The sequence below is a fragment of the Passer domesticus genome, chromosome 8 (assembly GCF_036417665.1).
Source record: "Passer domesticus isolate bPasDom1 chromosome 8, bPasDom1.hap1, whole genome shotgun sequence".
NCBI classification, from domain to species: Eukaryota; Metazoa; Chordata; class Aves; order Passeriformes; family Passeridae; genus Passer; species Passer domesticus.
Window position 1 is genome coordinate 27,535,187 of NC_087481.1, and position 20,706 is coordinate 27,555,892.

The window sequence follows — 20,706 nt, forward strand, 5'->3', positions numbered from 1 at the left end:
AAAACTAAGAGCAAAGAAAGTCAGTTTTATAAAAGCCAGGCAATGCAAATTTGGAGCTGTATTTAGCTCAGATAAAAATGATCAGATAAGTTGTGTTGAACACAAAACACAGACACCACCACTGGGCCTCAGCAGTACAAGGTTTTACTTCCTAATCCCTGTATTAGGCTCCATAAATTTAATCCCCTTGTGGCAATGCCATATATTTGCCTGTGGAATATTAACTGAGCTGCATAATTCTTCTGAATTTTAACTTAGCTGCAGAACTTGGGTTTAATATGGTAATAACTCAAATCTTCAAGTCACCAATACGGTCAAATTTAGCCCCAGGCTAATGTCACTGTCAGGAGTTTTTCCTAGCTGAATAACAATGGGATATTTTAATATAAATAAAAATATGTCACACAAAAAACCAAGGGAATAACTCTACAGAGAATTTCTCATTATCATAAAAATGGTGACATCAACCTTCTCTTGTTTTTACTTCCATGTGGAGATTCCTAATGCTTTGGAGAGCAGTTGGAGTTGGTTGAGATACTTGGACTTGTAAAATCATCAGAAAGGGAAAGGGAAAACTGGCTCCAAAATAATGGGGAAATAGAAAATCTGTTTTCAACTAAGACTTTAAAAAAAAATCAATTTTATTTGTATGTGGATCCCAGCTCTGCCATTCTCAACTAAACCACATCATCCAACACTCCAGCCTCCATCAACACTGACAAGGACACGCACATCTCCATGTGACAAGTCCGTACTTTTAACAGAAGAATTAAAATCCTGAGAAAAAAACTATTCTTCAATAAACAGGTAATGAAGATTTTGACTTTTATCTGCAAAAGTCACATTTTTAAAGCATTCTTGCTTTGAAATTCAAAACATGAATTTCTCTGCACATTTTAATTTGGGATCACCTTTACCCATCTTCTATAGGTACAAGTGTGGGAATGATGGAAGGAAACAAATCTCTAGGGATTGTTGGACAATAGGCAGAATATTCCAACGACATTCTTTATGTCTTGAGCTGTGTCAGGGTTCTGAGTCCAGATGAAGATATTTGAAGCACTAGAATGAGGAATTATGATACAGGACAAATCGTGCTGGAAAAAAAAGGCTACAAAACACCTGGAGTAAGGAAGGAAAGGAGGGACCACCATATCCACGTCCACGAGCAACTGGCAAAGACAAATTGTTCTGGAGCTGCTCCACACAGGATTTCTCAGGTAACTCATTAGGGAAACAACACTGCATTTTTCCCAATCCTTGTGGCTTTTCCTTGAGCATCTGCCAGGCCACTGGCAAAGGAAACACCCTGGATTAGGGGAGCTTTTATTCTAACTCTGTCCTGAGTGATTCCAATCAAGTATAGAAATCAAGACTTCTTCTGGTATAAAACTAAACACTAAGACACTACCACATCCATCTCATTGTAAGCCTTCTGGAAAAATCCAGGCTTAATTTTAAACCATGTCTTTTTCTGTTCAAATGGAAACCACATGTGAAAACAGTACTTATGGTGCTATTTACAACTACCCTCAGCTTCTCTGACAAACTCATCTTAATATGTTGAAGACAGTTCAAGTATAAAGACAACTTGACATAAAACCCATTCAATTTCTCCAAAATAAAATAAAATCTACTCCTTCTTTGAGTTGTTTTATGTTCCTTAAGTAAGAGAAATTTCAATACTTTTTGGTTTACAAGCAACCAGAAAACAGAAACAAAAATTAACCACAAATCTCTCGTCCCAGTGCATTCCTGTTGCTAAATTCACCAGAGGCAGCACCAATTATGAGCAGAATAAATGAGCATTAAAACATTTAATCACTCATTAAAACCTTTGAGAGAGTCTGAGATGCTTTGTGAATTATTTTTTTGTTAATTAATTAATGAGAGCATGAACTCACTGGGTGCTGCTCAAGGGCACAGTGGTGCCATGTCAGATGTTATCCATGGAACAGAGATAAAATGAAGAGAAGAAATTAATTAAATCAGGGTGCAGCTGGTGGAAAGAGCAACAGTGCATTTTGCCCAGCAATAATTCCAATAAATGCTTGGTGTCCTCAGAACATTGCTCAATTTCTGAACACAAATAACTGGGAATGGTGCATTTTGCATTCTGCCTTTTGGACTTCTCCCTAATTATGGAAAATCCTTGCTTTCTTAGCATAGCCATACTGCCTGTCTTTGGTTTCACTGCAGAAATGATGCAGGTTTTGGAAGTGATCTGGGCTCTGCAGCACAACCCACACAGGCACTTCAGGCTCATGTGGATGCTGCCTTTACTCAGGACCAGAAACATTCCTGTACTGGGTCTGTAGAAACAGAGAAATTCTATGGCGACATGAAAGCCAACGTGAAAACCATGGACAAGGCCATGGAGGACTTTCCCAGTGCTCCCAGATTCCAGTGGGAAGTCACACGTGCAGCAGGAATGCCAATAATGTGTCTGAAGAGAAATGCTTTTTAATTTAAAACCAGGAAGTTGAAAAACCTTGTTTATCCTTATCTCAGTTGCAGATCCAATAAAATGTGTGGATTTGGGTGTTTTTTCCTCCACACTTTTGGGTTAGTTAGACCTCAACTCATCCATGGCCCACCTTTTTCCCAGGACACATGTGTGGTCATGGAGACCAGAGACAACACAAGGACACGCTGAAAAGCTGAATTTCCCAAACACAACAAAATAGGAAATTTCTCCAAACCAAATCTATTAAAATCAAGCAGCCATGCTCTTTCACTGACCCCCACCTCACAAACCAAACCCCACCAGGCGGCATATTTAATATAATTTATTTTTAAATGTAATTCTACTTCTTTCAGTCTGCATCTGCATAAAACTGACCCATCTTTCCATTTGCCATATAATTTCAGCCCACATAATTTCTATTATTTCATGTAAGTTCCTGTTTCTACTCATTACTAAAGCCCTGACATGCTAACCCTGAAACACAGATATTTTTTTTTTTGTACTGCTTATTGGCAGATTATTCAGTCCCTAACAAAAAACTTCACTGGAAAGTGAAATTAAATTGTAACAGCTCAAGAAGAAAATAATATTTTTTCCTTCAAACCACACAGTGGTCCAGTCCACAGCCCTTTATTCCAAAAAAAAACATAACATAATAAATAATAGTAAAAAAAATTAATTCATTTCACAGGCATCAGAGCAACAGCAATAAACCACATCTCCACTTCACCAAGCTTCAACATTGTTAATAAACCTTTTTAAACTGCTTTTTTTACTTTCTTTTCTTCATACATTGGTTTGTTGCTAAATGTGCTTTAATTTAACAGAAAACAACGCTTCATTCATGAAAACACTGCTTTAAATTTGGGTGTCTTCTGCAATATTCCTGCTGAAAACTGTGCTGGTCTTTGTATTCCTTAAGCAAAAGCAGGATAAGATGCTAAAAACCAAAGCAATGAGCTTTTCTGAAGTGGCACAACAGAAAACATTTTGGTATGTTTTGGTTTTCAAGGAGGAGGCAGTGAAAGCTGGGATTTAGCAGTGACCCCACCCAAAGGAGGAGGAGGAGGAGGAGGAGGCAGCTCTGACCTCGTTGACGGCCACGTAGTAGCGCTGCTGCTGGAACTGCGGGGAGTTGTCGTTGCGGTCGCGCACCACGATGCGCACCTCGTGGTTGATGATGGTGCCCACCTTCCTGTTCACACACTGCACCTGCACCACGATGGACTGGATGGACACGGGCGGCTGCAAGGGGAAAGAGGCTGTGGTAAATGCTCACGGAAAATGCCGCCTGTTTGAGCCTTTGGTCATTGGAATTCAACGGATCCCAGAAGGGCTTGGGTGGGAAGGGACCTTCAAGATCATCTTGTTCCACCCCTGCACAGTCCTTGGCTGCTCCAAGCCCTGTCCAACCTGCCCTTGGATACTGCCAGGGATCCAGGGGCAGCCACAGCTGCTCTGGGCACCCTGTGCCAGAGCCTGCCCACCCTCCCAGGGAACAATTCCTTCCCAATGTCCCATCCAGCCCTGCCCTCTGGCAGTGGAAGCCATTCCCTGTGTCCTGTCCCTCCTTCCCTTGTCCCCAGTCCCTCTCCAGCTCTCCTGGAGCCCCTTCAGGCCCTGGCAGGGGTTCTGGGTTCTGAGCTCTCCCTGGAGCCTTCTTCTCTCCAGGTGAGCACCCCCAGCTCTCCCAGCCTGGCTCCAGCCCTTGGAGCATCTGTGGTCTCCTCTGGACACTCCCCAAAGTCTTTCTTGTTTCTTTCTTGTGTTAAATTGAACGGTCAAGTCTGAAATCACATTTGCTACCACTTACATTTGCAAATAATTCAGAAACAACTTTCAGTGTGGACAATCCTGTTTTTCTCACTGCAGTGAACACAGCAGTGCTCTAAAACTCCCAAAGTGATTGATGGACAAAGAAATTTAGGCTGGAATGGTTTTTACTACTCATTTTAGTAAGATCCAACATTTTTTAGGCTGCCTTTAACAAGCTGCAGTCACAACTAAGTGTATCTGGATTAATTAGCCAAACCTAAGAAAAATATAATTATTTGAAATGACAGACTTTTGACAAATATTTGATATTCTGAGTTTAGAAAAATATGTAAATAAACAATGACACAATGGCAAAATTTGTTTATGAAACCAGGGACAAATCATCCCAGCACCTTTCAGCAGCTCCCTGCGCCTTCACTTCTGATTTATCACTGGTCATTCTTCTTAAAGTTTTGGAAGAAAAGTGTAGAATTTTCTTTTAATCTGATTTTATTTGGAAAACACACTGCCATTCTTAGTAACAATCAATGCAATCTAAGAAGATTTGCTGTCAAGAAAGGCAAGAAATTTAAAAAAAGGACAGGATCAGCCTGACTGAATCAGCAGGGAGAGAAAAATGGGAAGGGTATCCAAATATATGGAATGTGATCATTTGTGTATCAGAGACTCCAATCTCTGCTCTGTAATAAAAAAGCTGAATTTAAATGTTCAGCTTAATAAAACTCCAAGTTTCATTGGTACTGCGAAGTTTCAAGTGAATTTGAGTGGAAGGATAGGAAAAACAGGTTGGAATTTTTTTAACAAAAAGAGACCTTCCCACACTGAATGGTTCTGTGATGCTGGGGTAGCACAGCCGTGGTTCTGAAGGCTGGAAATGTCCTTTAGGAGAATCCATAAGGTTAGAAAAGACTTCCAAGACCATGGAGTCCAGCTGTTGACCCAGCACTGTTGACCCATGTCCCCCAAAGTGCCATCTTAATAAAGCCCATGACACACATTTCATATTTTGACGCAGTCCCTGGGGGTTTTGAGGGTTGCTCTCCTTTTCTTTGGGTTGTGAGTGACTGCACTACCCTGAGGCCAGGCAAGAGAGGCACAGGGGGCACCACACCCAAAATCTGAACCACCTTAAAGCCCAGATTTCCTCCTCATAGCCAACCAAACTTAAATAGCCACAGATGAATGTTTGGACACATTATTACGGGTAAAAAGTGTTCCAGTTCATAGTAAAAAATGAGGAATTAATACCTTAAATACCAATGTAAACACATTATTACCTGAATTTAATTAAGGAATGTACACACTTCACTTGTTTCCAGGGGACTTGAGTCTACTGCTGGCAAATAACATCCCTGTAAAGTGTCTGGGAACTCACAATAATGGGAATTGGTTTAGACTCTGACTAATATTGAAACTCAATCTGATGAGGCTTGTTGGGTAAAGCATCGACTTTGATTCACATTAAGGTGACAAAAAAGTGTCAATAAATGGCCTTGAAAAGAAGAATGAGCACCGATCCAACAGGGATTTTGGTACCTAACTCCCTACGGATGGATGTGGGGTGATAAGAATGGAACCCACATTTCTTAGAATGATTCTCCAGCCTTGCCTTCCATTCCAGGCTCTCATTTCTTTCTCTGGCTCAAAATAAAACTTGTGAGGCCAGAACTGCTCCAGCAGCTGCTGGCTGGTACTTGAAGAAGTGCCAACTCTCCCAGAAAGTCTTCTGCCACCATGACCACTCTGCCACACTTTGTATTTTGCATGGGAAAACAGTTTTTGAATTAAAACAAAATTAAGAACAGCTGAATTCAATTAGTGCCTTTCACCAGCAAATGGAAATGAGGAGAAATTTGCATGTTGTTTTTGGTACTTATGAATTTATCTCAAAACACATGGAGAAGACAAATTAATCAATCAAGCTAATACAAAACAAACTTCCTTGCACTCCAAGGAGAACTCCTGAGTTTTACAGCATTCTTGCCATATTGATTAAAGCACTTGCAAGTCAATTTTACTTTCAGGTTCTGTCGCAAGGTTGCAGCACTGTGAGGAAATGTCTCTATATTTAGAGTGTTTTCTCCTCAATGAAATTAGCCTAGATTAGAACACTCCTATTTATTTTGTGCTTTTCATCTTTCTTTTTATAAAAATCAAACTTACCCTGGCAATATTTCCTTAACACCAACAGGAACGAGCACAGCAAATATGTTTTAGGCTGCTTTAAAAAAAGAATCTGAACCAGCACGTTCTCAATGGAACACGTCAAGCTTTGTGAGTGAATTGTGGCAGCCACGACTTGTCACTTCTCACAGCTCATAACTCAGTGTGCACAGGGAAAGCAGGCTGCTAATAAATGTCACAGGGCACAGGCTAAGCAGCACCTCTTCCAGCCAGCAAATCAGAATAAAAAATTTAATTCAACAAACAAGTCAAGTTTGGTCGGATATAAAACTCTTAACATCAGATTTTTGGTCTTCGTTGCTGTTTGTCCACAATAATATTTGCACATAAGGTCAAGTTCCTGTGTGCTCACAATAAATCCTAAAAAAAGGATCAGATTAACTCTTTTCACATCCATCTGGGGACAAGACAGGTGCAGGAATTATATTCTAGCAGGACTTGTGTGCATGGTTAATTAGAGACTAACGTGTTTGTGGAGGAGAAAACCAAGCCCAAACTTACATCTCTGTCCAGCACCCGGCCGGTGCTGTTCAGGTACAAGGTCTGCTTGATGGGGTCCAGGATCACCCAGTAATCCACGTTGTCCTTCAGGGAGAGCTCAATGGTGGGGTCAGGACCTCCTGCTGTCCCTTTGATCAGCATGTTGTCAACCAGGATAGTGCCTGCAACGACATTGAACAGCCCAGGGAGGAATTTATAGGGAATCCACATTCTTATGTATTTCTGCAAGCACTGCGACACTGAAAATGCTGTTTTCTACCTCAGCTTTGTGGTGTTTTATGTTTTGAGTGATGTTTAAAGAGTCTGAACCTTATTATCCGTAATAAAAAACTGCCTCTGACACTGCAGCTGTATCAGACAATGCCAGAAGAAGCACTTGCAATGCACAATGATTTAAATTGACAATGAGACCTGTCACATCCAGCTATCTACTTAACAAGATGAGCTTTTTCTTCATTGAGCAATCATCCCCCAATCTCACCTCGAACAAATGAAAGCACGGAAATAACAACCAAACTCGGAATAAATTTTCTGCAGCGAGAGCGACACATCAAGGTGATGAGGGGAGAAAAAAGCACAGTTACATAAAGCTCTCCAGGAAAAAAGAGAGTTTGTACCTAGAGTTGCTCTGTAACAGAAACTGAATTGCAGTACAAGGATGCGAAGACTACAGCCACAAGACAAAGGTGGTACTGAGAGGAGCAGCCAGCTCTCAACATGGGTCTTTCCATGGAATCACAGCAGCCCAGAATGTTTTGGGTTGGGAGGGATCCTAAAGATCCAAAATTCCACCCTGTGCCATGGGCAGGGACACCTTCCACTATCCCAGGCTTTGGCCTTGGACACTTCCAGGGATCCAGAGGCAGCCACATCTTCTCTGGACACCCTGTGCCAGGGTGTCACCCCTCGCTGCCCCCCAGCAAGGAATTCTTTAAATGTAACCTAAGTTTTCCTTCTGTCAGTCTGAACGGATTCCCCCTTGTCCTGTCACTCCAGTTCTTGTTGAAGGGTCCCCTCTCCAGCTCCCACGTGTCCCTTCAGGCCCTGGAAGGAGCTGTGAGGTCTCCACACACCCTTCCCTTCTCCAGGCTGTGCATTCCCAGCTCTCCCAGCCTGGCTCCACAGGGAAGATGCTCCAGACCCCTCAGCAATTTCATGGCCTCCTCTGAACCTACTCCAACAGTTCCATACCCCTTTCTGTGGAACAGTGCACAGAATTCCAGGTGGGGGTCTCACAAGAGACCACCCTGTCCCATTCTGCCAGTAAGGCTCCCTTTCAGCAGTCAGCTCACTGCCCTCACAATTTACACAATTTCCTGTGGAAGACACTCCCAGCTCACTTCCCAAAGATCAAGCATTACAAAACCACCCTGAGTGTTGCCCTCCAGTACCTCAGATTTGCACACACAGCATTTATAACCACTCCTGTGAAATGTCATTTTTCTGCAAAATTAACACTCCCCAGTTTGCTTCACACCAAAATATTAACAGGAATTATCTTTGTGGAAGTTCACCAGCAGTTATGAAGAAAATCTGTAAATGTCAGTAGCTGCAGAACGTTTTAATTAGGTTAAAATATTTACCATGTAACCTCCTGTTATTTAGGGCCCAAATAATTTATTCCAAAGTGTAGCATGAAGTTTCTTTACACCTTCACTTTATAAGAGTAACTCTGTATAAAAATATTCATCTAAGAAGGGCTGATACTTTTTTGCTACAACATTTAAATAATCACTGATCTTAACCCCAGCAAACTGGTTTGCAGTCCTGTGAGGGAAAACACCACAGTGAGGTCTTTTAAATAATTTATTTTGAGACTTTTTTTTTTTTCTGACACAATAGAGATGATAGGAAGAAATTGCCAAATATTTGGGAATACAACTGCCAAACTTTGCACCAAAGACTGGTTTCAAGCTCAAGGAGCAACAGCTTTTTAGCCACATGAGAAACACTGTTTTTACCCAGATGTTTTATGGCTCTTGGCACAATTTTCTGTTCAATAACATCTGTACAGCTCTACTCTGCTCCAGGAGCTTGGCCTTGCACATTTTGAGAGACAAAGACTGGTTTTAACATAGAGAGGAATTCACTGGGAAAACCCAGCTCATTTCCAGCCATGTGACACTGCCAAGTGTTGATGTCTACTCAACAAGTCCTGTCAAATCTACAAAATCCACCAGTTTGTGCACTGCCCTCATCAGTGTGCCTCAATGATGATGCAAAGAAGGGTTGGTAATTCAAATTCACTTATAAAAATATCTAAGCAACTTAAAATCTGTGATGATGAATTTCATAGTTTGCAGTCAACCACAATCACTTCACTGAACTCTCTGCCTTGATTCTGCATCTCTTTGGATCCTGCTCTGTTTCACTCTCTGCTTGGTTTCACAAAGGACTTTTGTTGCTTTGGATTGATACAGTGATTCTTTTCTTCTTAAAAATGGGCTGGATTTTCTGCAGATATTTATGAAGCACCTGTACACTCTCTCTCTTGAGAGACAGCAGTTTGCAAATCAGCCTTTTAATAGCCACCCTTAAAGTTTTATTTTTCTAGTTTATGAAGTCTCTGATATTTCAGAGGCCTTTCCCTTTCCCCCTTAGACATCTCTAAGTTTTTCCTTACATCCTGCCTAAAATGCCAGGGAGGGAACCTCCTAATGACAAATCTGATATGTCTGCATCATCAGTTTTTCTATAAATGCCAGCAATAAAGCAAACCAGTCCGGTGGTATTTGTAACTCACAGATACGACAAGTTTACAGAAAATCTGCTTTGAAATTTTTTTGCACAAGCAAAATCTCAAACAATCACAGAATCACTGAGGCTGGAAAATCCCTGCCAGCCCATGGAGTCCCAGCTGTGCCCCATGCCCACCTTGTCCCCAGCCCAGAGCACTGAGTGCCACCTCCAGCCCTTCCTGGCACACCTCCAGGGATGGGCACTGCAAAGCTCCCTGGGCAGCCCCTGCCAAGGCCTGAGCACCCTTTCCATGCAGAAATTCCTGCTGCTGTCCAAGCTGAGCCTCCCCTGGCCCAGCCTGAGGCCCTTTCCCCTTCTCCTGTCCCTGTTCCCTGGCAGCACAGCCCGACCCCCCCTGGCTGTCCCCTCCTGGCAGGGAGTTGTGCAGAGCCACAAGGTCCCCCCTGAGCCTCCTTTGCTCCAGGCTGAGCCCCTTCCCAGCTCCCTCAGCCCCTCCTGGGGCTCCAGCCCCTTCCCAGCTCCATTCCCTTCCCTGGCCACGCTCCAGTCCCTCCAGGGCTCTCTGTGAGGGCCCAGAACTGGGCACAGCCCTGGAGGTCCCTGAGCAGGGCCAGCCCAGGGGACAGGCACTGCCCTGGGCCTGCCTTTCCATCCTTTGTGCACAAGCCCATGGAAGGGACACCCAGGACTATCACTAGGGATATTTTTCCTGGCTAATTAAAAAGAAGAAAAAAAATACTGATGGCAAATTTTGATTGCCCATCACCAAAAGCAGATTTTAAGAAGAGCTTTCCATTGTCCATGGAGACCACACAATCTGGCTGCTTTTCCACCTGCCCTGAAGCTTGATTGAGGACTGAGGCAACTCGTGGAATGACCATACAGATTTCCAAGGGATGAGATAAGCTTCAAGGAATCAAAGTCAAGGAAGCTGTTGGCTAAAAAAGAAACAAAACCAGCCAGAACCCAACAGGCTGGACAAGGGAAGAAAGATGTTTTATTGCCAGAGGGAATATAATTTTTCTGAGCTTGTTGCAATTATTCAAAAATGGCTGCAAAATGGGACAAGAAGATTAAAATCTATCAAGCGCCGTAAGTATTTTAACAATTTTGGAATCCAGGAGCTGAAAATCTTCATTAAGCTGAAATAAAAGGGAAGGTTTTGATTTTACAGCCCAATCTCAGGTGAACATTCTTTGGAAAGGGCACAGGACTCAGGTGCAAAAAGCCATGAAATGTGGGATCTCCTGGTTATGCTAAATACAGGAACCTGGCAGTGCCCAGTTATGAGTCACTTCCTGAATGATTCTGACACATCCCAGGATCATTTTAGTTGAATGTTTTGGCAGAGACCTTTTTTAAAGTGTGAGGGAATTATCACCGGTCTGGGAATAAACCTAATTGAATCATGACGTGTTTTGGGCTGGAAGGCACCAATGCGGTTGTAAAGTCTAAACATCAAACAAGGCTTTTCTCTGCATTTAGAGCTATTTTTGCAACACGGGAATGTACTTACGGGATTGGGCTGTGGCCTGCAAAGTCTTTAGATGTCCAGCAATACTCTGCATTCCAAGTGGAAAAGCAAAATGAATCTGCAGGAGATGGGAGAACTGAGGTTCCCCCACCAGGGTATAATTTTCTACATTTCAGTCTTCAAAAACATCTCCTTCTGGGAATATTTTCTATTTTCCTTGACATTTCCAAACTCTTTTGAACGTGTTCTAAATCTGAATGGCACAGAAGGTAAATGCAACCCCTATCTCCAAAACCTGTTTACACTCAATTGCTACTCAAAATCCAAGCTCTGTAAAACATAATTTACAAAGGATTGCTTTTAGGATGAAAAAACAGCATCCTGCTTCATAACTGAAATAAAAAGCATCTACTGCATATGCAAATACCTGTCCAAGATCAGCCCTAAGACCCACCTAACCTGGTGTCCTGAGTGCTCAGGACAGATCCAGATCTGAAATTGAATTCCAGCTCCCTCTTCCACAAGCTCCTTGGCTCCAGAATAACCTTGTCCATACTCTTACTGGCTTTTCAGGTGAAAAAAAAAATGTTTGAGGTCTTTGCAAACCACGTGGGCTCTTCTTTAAGGGGTTTTAAAGCTCACACAGTGAGAAGGCACCAACATTAACCCTGCTCATCTGCCCAGGAGGCTGGTGATAAAGCCTTACAGACTTCTTGGTACAACAAGGTGCAACAGATGACAAAAACTAAATGGATAAAAATTGATCACTTGGAAGATGCTCAATATTGGTATCGACTGCTCAAGTCCCTGGCAACCCCACAAGGGTAAAATATCCCCTGAAATGAAATTCTGAGAAAAGGTTTCTTTTTTGTTTTTTAGTTTAGCCAATGAGACCAGAAACAGATTGATAAGGTTGACATAAGACTGTCCATTACCTACACAAAACCTGCTGGTTCTTGATAAAAAACATTCCCAGGTTGGTGCTCTCATACCAGACACAATAAAATGGCCATGAACAAAACTGGTACTTTATAAAGCACCCTATACACAATGAAAAGGTTTTCAGCAAATATCCAACCAATCAAACAAACAACCAAAAGAAATCGAAATAACAACAAAATCCAAACAAAACAACAACAACAAAAAAACAAACCACAAGCTAAAATTTCTGGGAGCATTTGAAGAAGAAAATATTCGTCTTTGTACCAGACAGCAGAGAAGGAATAAAAATGCATATCCCACAGCCAGTGGTGAGATAAAACCTCTCCAGGCTATTCTTCCAGCCTTCCCTTTGTTTCTTGCCTCCCTTCCCAGAAGACTTTGGCAACAGCAGCTCTTGAAGGAGATTTAGAATTATGACACAACAACAAGAATCTGAATAAACAGGCTCAACACAACCACTCTGAGTCAGGCTTTCCAAGGAGGGAGTTTCAGGAAATTAAGGAAACTTCCTCCAGTGCCACAGCCTTGGTCAAAGGAGCTTGACCACCCAGAGGGTGCAGGGACACTGAAAAGGCTGCCCAGAGAATGGACCAAGGCTGCCAGAGCTCCAGGAGTGCTTGGACAATGCTCCAGGTGGGATTGTTGGGGTGTCCTGTGCAGGGCCTAGTGTGGGACTGGGTGATCTTTGTGGCAATCTTCCAAATCAGGAGATTCCATGAGTCTATAAGCACATTAGCACCAGGAAGCTTCCTGTGAATTCTTCCTCTACATAGGCAAACTCCTCTGTGGGAAATAAAAAACCAGCATCATCCCTGAATGATCCTAGGGAATGATCCCAGGGGTCATCCCTGCATTCCATCAAGGTCAGACAATGAGGGAAAATGCTTTCAAAATGACTCAAGTCTAAGTGAAGAAGAAAAATGCTTCTGTGCAGTAAAACCAGAGCAAACCCAGGTTTGTGTCCTCACCTCAAAGCAATGCAAATGAACACCCAAACTGGCCAGAGACTTGAAAGGGCTCAGAGCTGGTAGCACTGGATCCAGGCACTGGGATAAGGGCCAATCATCCAGCTCCTCATGAAAATCCAGGAAAAGCCATGAGACTCTATAAAGAGGGGACCTTCAGCACTGGAGTCTTCAGACACCACACAAAACCTCCAGAGGAAAGCATCTCCTTGGATCCAGCTGAATGGACAGATGGGTCTTTATTCTATGGTCCTGATATTTTGAGACAGAGCAGAAACCTCAGCAAGTTTTACTTCCATCCACATGGAATCATTAAGATTGGAAAAGACCTCTGAGATCATCAAGTCCAACCTTCAACCAATATATTATGGAATACTGGGGACAGAAACACTCAGAGAGGATGGAGAACCAGTACAGGGAAGCCTTGGAGCACAAAGGAGTTTGGGATCATGAAACTTTACACAATTCCACCTCATGGGATGACATTCTCAAAGTAAGGGATGGTTCTTGCCACAGCACTCAGTTCTGCAACCACTTTTCACCCTGAGGGTTTTCCCACTCCTGGGAGCAAGTTCCTTACACCTTCTGCTGAGGAAAACTGCAGGGTTTATTTTGCTACTTTGGGGAAAAATATGTATATTAACAAAGTTTATGCATATTCCCATGCAGGGCTGAGCTCCTGGGAACACAAATCCTCTGATTATGTACATTGATTATGGAGTTTGGTACCTGCAACCAGAATCATTTGCACTTAAAAGGAGCCACCCTCCCAGGGATATCCAAGTCTTCCCATTTGAATATATTATCACAAACCCAATCTTACTTCCATTTCAGACCTGGTTTATTTTATTGAGACTATGTTAATAAATGTTGTATTTATTCTTTGTCTGCCCAGTAGTCCCAAGCCAAAGCAAACCAGATTTTATCCAGTTTATTTTTGTTCATCTAACTCAAATCTGCTCAACTCAAAAGCCCAACCACTTTCCTTGAAATGGATGTTCATCTTCACTAACTTTGGGATTTCTTTTCCTAAACTTTTCCTCAAATTCATGGGTTGAATGCACCCTAACCATTGCTCCAACTTGTCCTACTGCGGCCAAATGGGGCATATTTAAACCAGAAACTGCAACCTGCAAAATGTACAACTACCAGTCCTTAAATGGGACAGAAATTCACACCCAGAGGTCAAAAACCACAGCTCCCAAAAATACTGCTGCTGACAACTGGAATGAATTCAGTGCCCACTGCAGTGATTTATTTGGGAGGCAATGCAGACTGTGAGTGATATCACTGGCATTTGCAGTCCTTCCATTCCCTCTCTAAATCCCTGATGAAAAGTTTTCCAAGAGTGCTGGTTTTAAGTCCCTGGGAATATTCCCTATCAGGTTTGACAAATGTATAGCAGCACGAAGTGGTTTTCATCAGAGATCTGCCTCCTTTGGTGTGTCACTGGTTGTTGGGAAGACAAGGCCAGGCTCTGGGTGCCTACAAACCCCAAAAACAGGGAGGCAGCCCGAGCTGACACCAGTGTTGGTGTCACCTCCAACCACCTCAAACGCCAAATGTGACACAAAAATCCCCAAGGATTTTTGCTGTGCAACAAGGTGACCAGGGAAAGGGGCTACAGGCTAGTAAGGTCCTCCTTCCAAATGGGAGAACCTGCAAATTCCCAGAACTCGGTGTGGGAAGAAAGAAAAAGTTGGAGCAATGAGGCTTTCTTGGCTCTTTTCCTACACATAAGCCAAATATTTTGGAAGATTTGGATGTGAGACAAAGAGCCTTTGGTGCTTCTTCCTGGATGGTCTTTTATGCACAAGATCTCCTGAACTGGAGCCCCTGGTTGTTCTGTTTCATTCACATTTTCCTAAGGGTGCTATGCTTCCATTCCCATTCAACAGAAAATGGAAAAATATCTAATTTTCATTCTGATTCTAGGAATGTGACATCTTTGGAAATACGGTTTTATTCCACTGAGGAGATGCCAAGCTTTGCTGGGTTTGTGTCTCAAAATAGGAACCTGTTTTTCAGAATTAACCTTAAATCTATCTCTGGGATTGAGGAATGGGGGGGACTCATCTCTCAGTACAGGATTGATAATGAGGAGGCAGGAATTGTGAGCAGGGCATGGCCTTGGTCGAGGAAATTCTGATGGAAGCTTTCATCCAAATGAATGTTTCTGCACAAAACCCACAGAGATGAAGATGCATCACACTTCCTTCACACGCCACATATCAACGTAATCCCTTTTGGAGGTCCTGGGCACAGCCTGGAGCTGTGTCAGGTCTCAAATAAATACTTAAAACTGGTTTTGTAAATCCTGTTTGCTTTCCAATTCCTTGAGCCACTTCTCAAGCCAATCGACAATGAGGTTTACTTGTTCTCTGTTTAGAAAAGCCTCATTTACACTTTAAACACACGTGGACTCTTAAATAATGAATCAGATCGAGCAGTTCTTCGGCGCACGTGATCAGCAGTGGCAGCTGAAGGTGTGAATTAAATTACTTTAATGTTTTTGCCTTAATTTGGAGCCATCCTGGGGTCTCTTTGCAAACCATTTGGAGAGAAGCAGCAGGAGCCTGCACTGCTCTGCTCTAACCCTGAATTATTAAAATTATCAGAGCCTGTCTAAACATTGCTCATGGGTGTGCATAATTTTTCTTATTTCCTTGACATCTTCTCTGCACCACATGCAGCTGTTTTCTCCTTATAAAGGAGGCAAAAGAAGGACAATTTCCTGATTCTTTTCCATCCTCTTTATCAGTTCACACCAGTTTTCCTGCAGGAAAGCACCCCTGGGGATGGGGAAAGAAAAGAAAAGAAAAAAAAAAAAAAAGAGCTTTGCCAGCAGACCTGGATTTTCTTGGTGCACCCCAGAGGCAGAGCCATTAAAACTTATTTTCCAAATATGTGCCCCAATGTGTTTAGTCTAAGGTTGGCTCCAGTCTCCCAGTTGTTTCCAGATCCTGGAAAGGTGCACACACTGTAACCTGAGGTTCTAAAAAGGGGAATGAAAAGGGGAATGTGAGAGAAATTAGGGATGGACCCCCCGTGATCACACAATGCTGGAATCACAGAATAGCCTGGGCTGGAAGGGAACATCTTTAAAGTTCATCTTCTTTTACTCCTGCCATGGGCAGGGACACTTTCCATCATCCCAGGCTGCTCCAAGCCCTGTTCAGCCTGGCCTTGGACATTGCCAGGGATCCAGGGGCAGCCACAGCTGCTCTGGGCACCCTGTGCCAGGGCCTGCCCACCCTGCCAGGGAACAATTCCTAATTCCCAATATCCCATCCATCCCTCCCCTCTGGTACTGGGAAGCCATTCCTCTTGTCCTGACACTCCAGGCTTTTGGAAATTGATGCTCTTCATGTTTTCTCTTGGTTTCTTCAGGCTCTGGAAGGCCACAATTTGGTTGCCCCAAAGCTTCTCCCCTCCAGGTGAGCACTCCCAGCTGTCCCAGCCTTTCCTCCCAGCAGAGTTGCTCCATCCCTCTGCTCATCCTGCTGCCTCCCCTGGATTCATCAAACAGAAAAAATTGTCACAGACCAAAATTTCCATCTTCAACTAAATTTGGATACAATCTTGTTAAGCAATAATTCAACCTTACAATTTTCCTGCTGTGAGATCCCTCCTATTTTTGCCCAGAAGACCAAAGGAATCCTTGAAGTGAGGACTCAAAGCTACAGATCAAGAGCAAGCTGAATTTTATAACAGATTGGAGAACATGCACAATTTCTTATCTATTTCACCTTCTATGAGAACAGGGAAGCATCCTCATTCATGGGAGAGAGCAAATCCTTTCTTTTCCTGAAAATTGCTTTAACACAGAACTAAAACATGTAAAAAAGGCCTTTGTTATCCACAAATTCTACAGCACCCTTTATAACCTGCAATTGTGCATCAGCCTCTGATCACACTGCTGTCAAGGAGTCAGAATTCCAAACAACTGACAAGAGAGTGGCTGAGTGAGGATCATACCAGGTTTAGGAGCAGAATCCCAGATCAGGAGATTTTGGGAGCAAACAGAGGGATGGATAACAGTGGCCAGAACTGGTACAAACACCAGTCTGACATCCTTCTATCTGATTTTTCCCCCATTCCACTAAAGCACACAAGGTGGGCAGATTTACTCCCACTAGAGCAGCTCCTGGTTGTATTTGCAGACATCCCAATAGAAACACTGGAAAACTAGGAATACTTGGCACTACGTCATGCTTGGAAGAATTTTATTTTCCATTAAGAAAAGCTTTTCCTAAGCAGTTTTGTTGCTTTTGCAATCAAGCACTGCCTTCTTCTCCACACTTTCCCGTCTCTGGAAGTGTTCAAGAACAGGTTGGAACAACCTGGTCCAGTGGAAGATGGCCTTGCCTGTGTCAGGGGGTGGAACAATGACAAGCTTTAAGATCCCTTCCAACCCAAACCACTCCATGATTATGTGATTCCTCCTAACTCAAATCCCAAGTCCCTAATGCCACTAAAGTGCTATCATCAAAAACCAATTTTAAGCAGCAGTTTTGCAGTTAACGGGGGAAAAAGCAAACCTGTAAAAGCCACACTGTTCCCTAGAGCCAGTCAATTATTTCACCCTTCCCTGACCTGGCTGTCAGGGAGGCAGGAAGGACATAATCAGCTTCAAAGTGTTACCTGAGGATCAGGCTTTTAAACTTTTCATCACCTGACTTGCAAACTATGATTGATTTTATTTTCCCTTTCAGCCAGACCTGCTCCTTTTCCACAGGGAAATCACCCTCACCAAAAGTTCTCTGAACGCTCTTCAGCACAAAGTTGAGGGAACTGAAAACAAACATTTGGAGGAGGTTGCTAAGAACTCAGAGCATTTCACTTCACCTGTGATCTGAAAGCTCTCTTAAAAACTAAAATCTGAATTAGAAAGAATATTAGATGTGATTAACTAAATTTGTGCTGTTCTATTGCCCTGTGGAAATGGACATGGAAGAGAATGGCAGTCTCTTTTCCCAGGTAACAAAGTACAGGGTCAAAGGAAACGGCCTCAGGTTGCACCAGGGGAAGTTTAGATAGGATGTAAGGGAAAATTCCTACACACACACAGAAAGGGTTCTCAAGCACTGCAATGGGCTGCCAGGGGAATTCATCATCTCTGGAAGCACTCAAAAAACTTGAGGACCTGGGTTAGTGGCGAACATGGAGATGTTAGCCTGCTGTCTTAATGACTTAAAAAACCAGCTTCTCTGGGCACCCTGTGCCAGGGCATGCCCACCCTCCCAGGGAACAATTCCTTCCCTATATCCCATCCATCCCTGCCCTCTGGCAGTGGAAAGCCATTCCCTGTGTCCTGTCCCTCCATCCCTTGTCCCAAGTCCCCTCCAGCTCCCTTGGAGAGGGAAGTACATTTAATATGACTTTTCACAAAAACCTACAAATGAAAAGAAAAAGAGAATTAACAATTCTTAAAAGTAGAATCAACCTGAGAGTCACACAGAAAACTGGGAATAACTGGCAACTATTATTTCTACTGAATGTTTTGTTCTGCATTCAATTGAGTTAGAAACTTTCACAGGGAGGAGAGCCCCCAGGCTGTGTGGGCAATGTGCTCAGGGCTGGGCACTGCCCAGGGAAGAAGCTGTGCCTCCTGGGCAGGGCAATTGCTGGGCTCAGGCCCTGCCCGTGGCTCTGGTGCCATTGCTGGGCCCCGGAGCAGAGCCTGGGCCCTGCTCTGCCCCTCCTGCAGCCAGGGACAGCCAGGCCTGAGGGCCCCTCTCAGCTGGGGCTCCTCTCCAGCCTGAGCAGCCCCGGCTCCCGCAGCCTTTCCTGGGCACCCAGAGGCACTCAGCTCCAGCAGCTCCTGGCCCTGCTGTGCTCAGCAGCCAGAGCTGGACACAGCACTGCAGAGGTGCCTGCAGGGCTGCCCCCAGGGCCACCATCCCTCCTTCTGACCCATGAAAACAAAAGCATCTACGTTTTTTGGAAAATTTCTTACACAAACATACCACCATCCGAAACAAGACCTTCCAATAGAAGACCAAAAGAACGTCAGGAAGTGAATGAAGTTTTCAGGTGCATTCTGAAGCCCAAGGCTTTTATCTTTACACTGAGCAATTCCATCAAGACACTCTAAACAGTTGTGCTGTTGATTCTTTATCTCAGTATTTCTTGGCTGTGTCTCTCCTGAACACGTCCTGTACTCCCTTGCTTTCTACAGGAATAGTAAACAGCAGAGTGTGTAAGCAGATTTCAGAGCTAATTGTAAAAAGGAACAGGGAGCCTAACGATATTAAATGGAAAACCCTGTCAAGTTTAGCAACAGATCATTTGCATCTCTTTTATTTTGTTGTACAAGTTCTCTGTTTGTATAGAAAAAAACTAAAATACATGTCAAGTTGCTTTGTAAGTGTCTGGTATCTAATAAGGATGAAAATAAGTATCTCAAATGCTAATGAAGCATCATGTTTATTTTGCAAGCAAATTACTGGAAGGCAGATTACTCTGACAATAGCAAAAGGGAGGAAAGGCAGGAAGACCTGCCCTGCTTTCCAGACTTCAGGGCACTTTTAGTCCTGGCAAATTGGTTCTTGCCCGAATGACAGCTGAGAACAGCTTGGGACGTGTCACCACCCAGGTTTGGGTGCCAGTACTGGTTTTAAAGGATTAAAAAGAATTTCAAGCAGTGTTAAATCCATGAGAGAAAGACAGAAGAGAGCAACAGGATGACGCTAACTCCAGGCCTGGTGAAGGTGAGATGTGGTTAGCATATCCTGGGAAATCCATGCCCAGAAAAAGCGTGTAGAGAAGAAACTGCCAAACACATACCACCGAAAGCTCACCTCAGGTTAGGGACAGATGGCAGCTGCCACCACCAGCGACCACCAAAGCCCCTCAGAATATTCCTCTGTAGATACCTGGAACCTGAACTGCAGAGAACCCCCACAGCAGGAACTTGAGATAAGATCAAGGTGAAACAATTGTCTGGGTGCTATCCCAGGCTTAGGGGGAGTTTAACAAAGCTGGGGAGAAGCGATTGCTGAACACAAAAAAAAGCAGAATTTGTGAGACACAGGTCAGCTCCTGTGGCATTCACATTCTCTGGAAAAATCCCTTCGCCCAGGATTTTTCTCCTGGTAAGCTGAGAAGCCTCAGAGAAAAGGAAAACAACTCTTATTTCATTTGCTTCTCCTCTGTTTTGCTCATGTAGATTGTGTTTAGAGATTGTTTACCCACAGGTGACTGTTTTATTAAATTCTAGTGCAAGTTGTTTTAACTCTTAGCCAATGAGTACCAAGCTGTGTCGGGACTCTGGAAAGAGTCACAAGTTTTCATTATTATCTTTTTAACATTGAGTAAATATCCTTTCTTTATTATTTAGTATAGTTTAGTATTCTTTAATATAATAAAGTATCATAAAATAATAAATCAGCCTTCTAAGAACATAGATTCAAATTCATCATTCCTCCCTACCACGGGGGCACCTGCAAATACAATAAGCTCCAACTGGGACAAAGGGAATTCCAAATGGGACGAAGAGAATTCTGGCAGGGACAGACCATGACCATCAATCCCAGAAATCACCAACTCAAAAGAAAGGAAACTCTGAGCTGGTGCTAATTAGCATTAGAAACAAGGGAATCATTTAACCAATAGTGAAAGACCTGGGATGCCCGTGAACATTAATTCCTTGCTTGCTGAAGTGCATAAATAGGGAAAAGTTCCAGAGGACTTTG

General features: G+C 43.2%; 1 protein-coding gene across 1 annotated transcript in view; it reads right to left on the reverse strand.

Moving 5' to 3' along the window:
* PCDH15 (protocadherin related 15) overlaps positions 1-20,706 on the reverse strand; it is a 651,760-nt gene that overhangs the window by 192,681 nt on the left and 438,373 nt on the right. Inside the window, exons 13-14 of the mRNA XM_064429942.1 lie at positions 6,929-7,089; positions 3,557-3,712 (exon numbers count right to left, since the gene is read on the reverse strand). Of these exons, the coding sequence (XP_064286012.1) occupies positions 3,557-3,712; positions 6,929-7,089 (317 nt within the window). The remainder of the gene's footprint in view (positions 1-3,556; positions 3,713-6,928; positions 7,090-20,706) is intronic.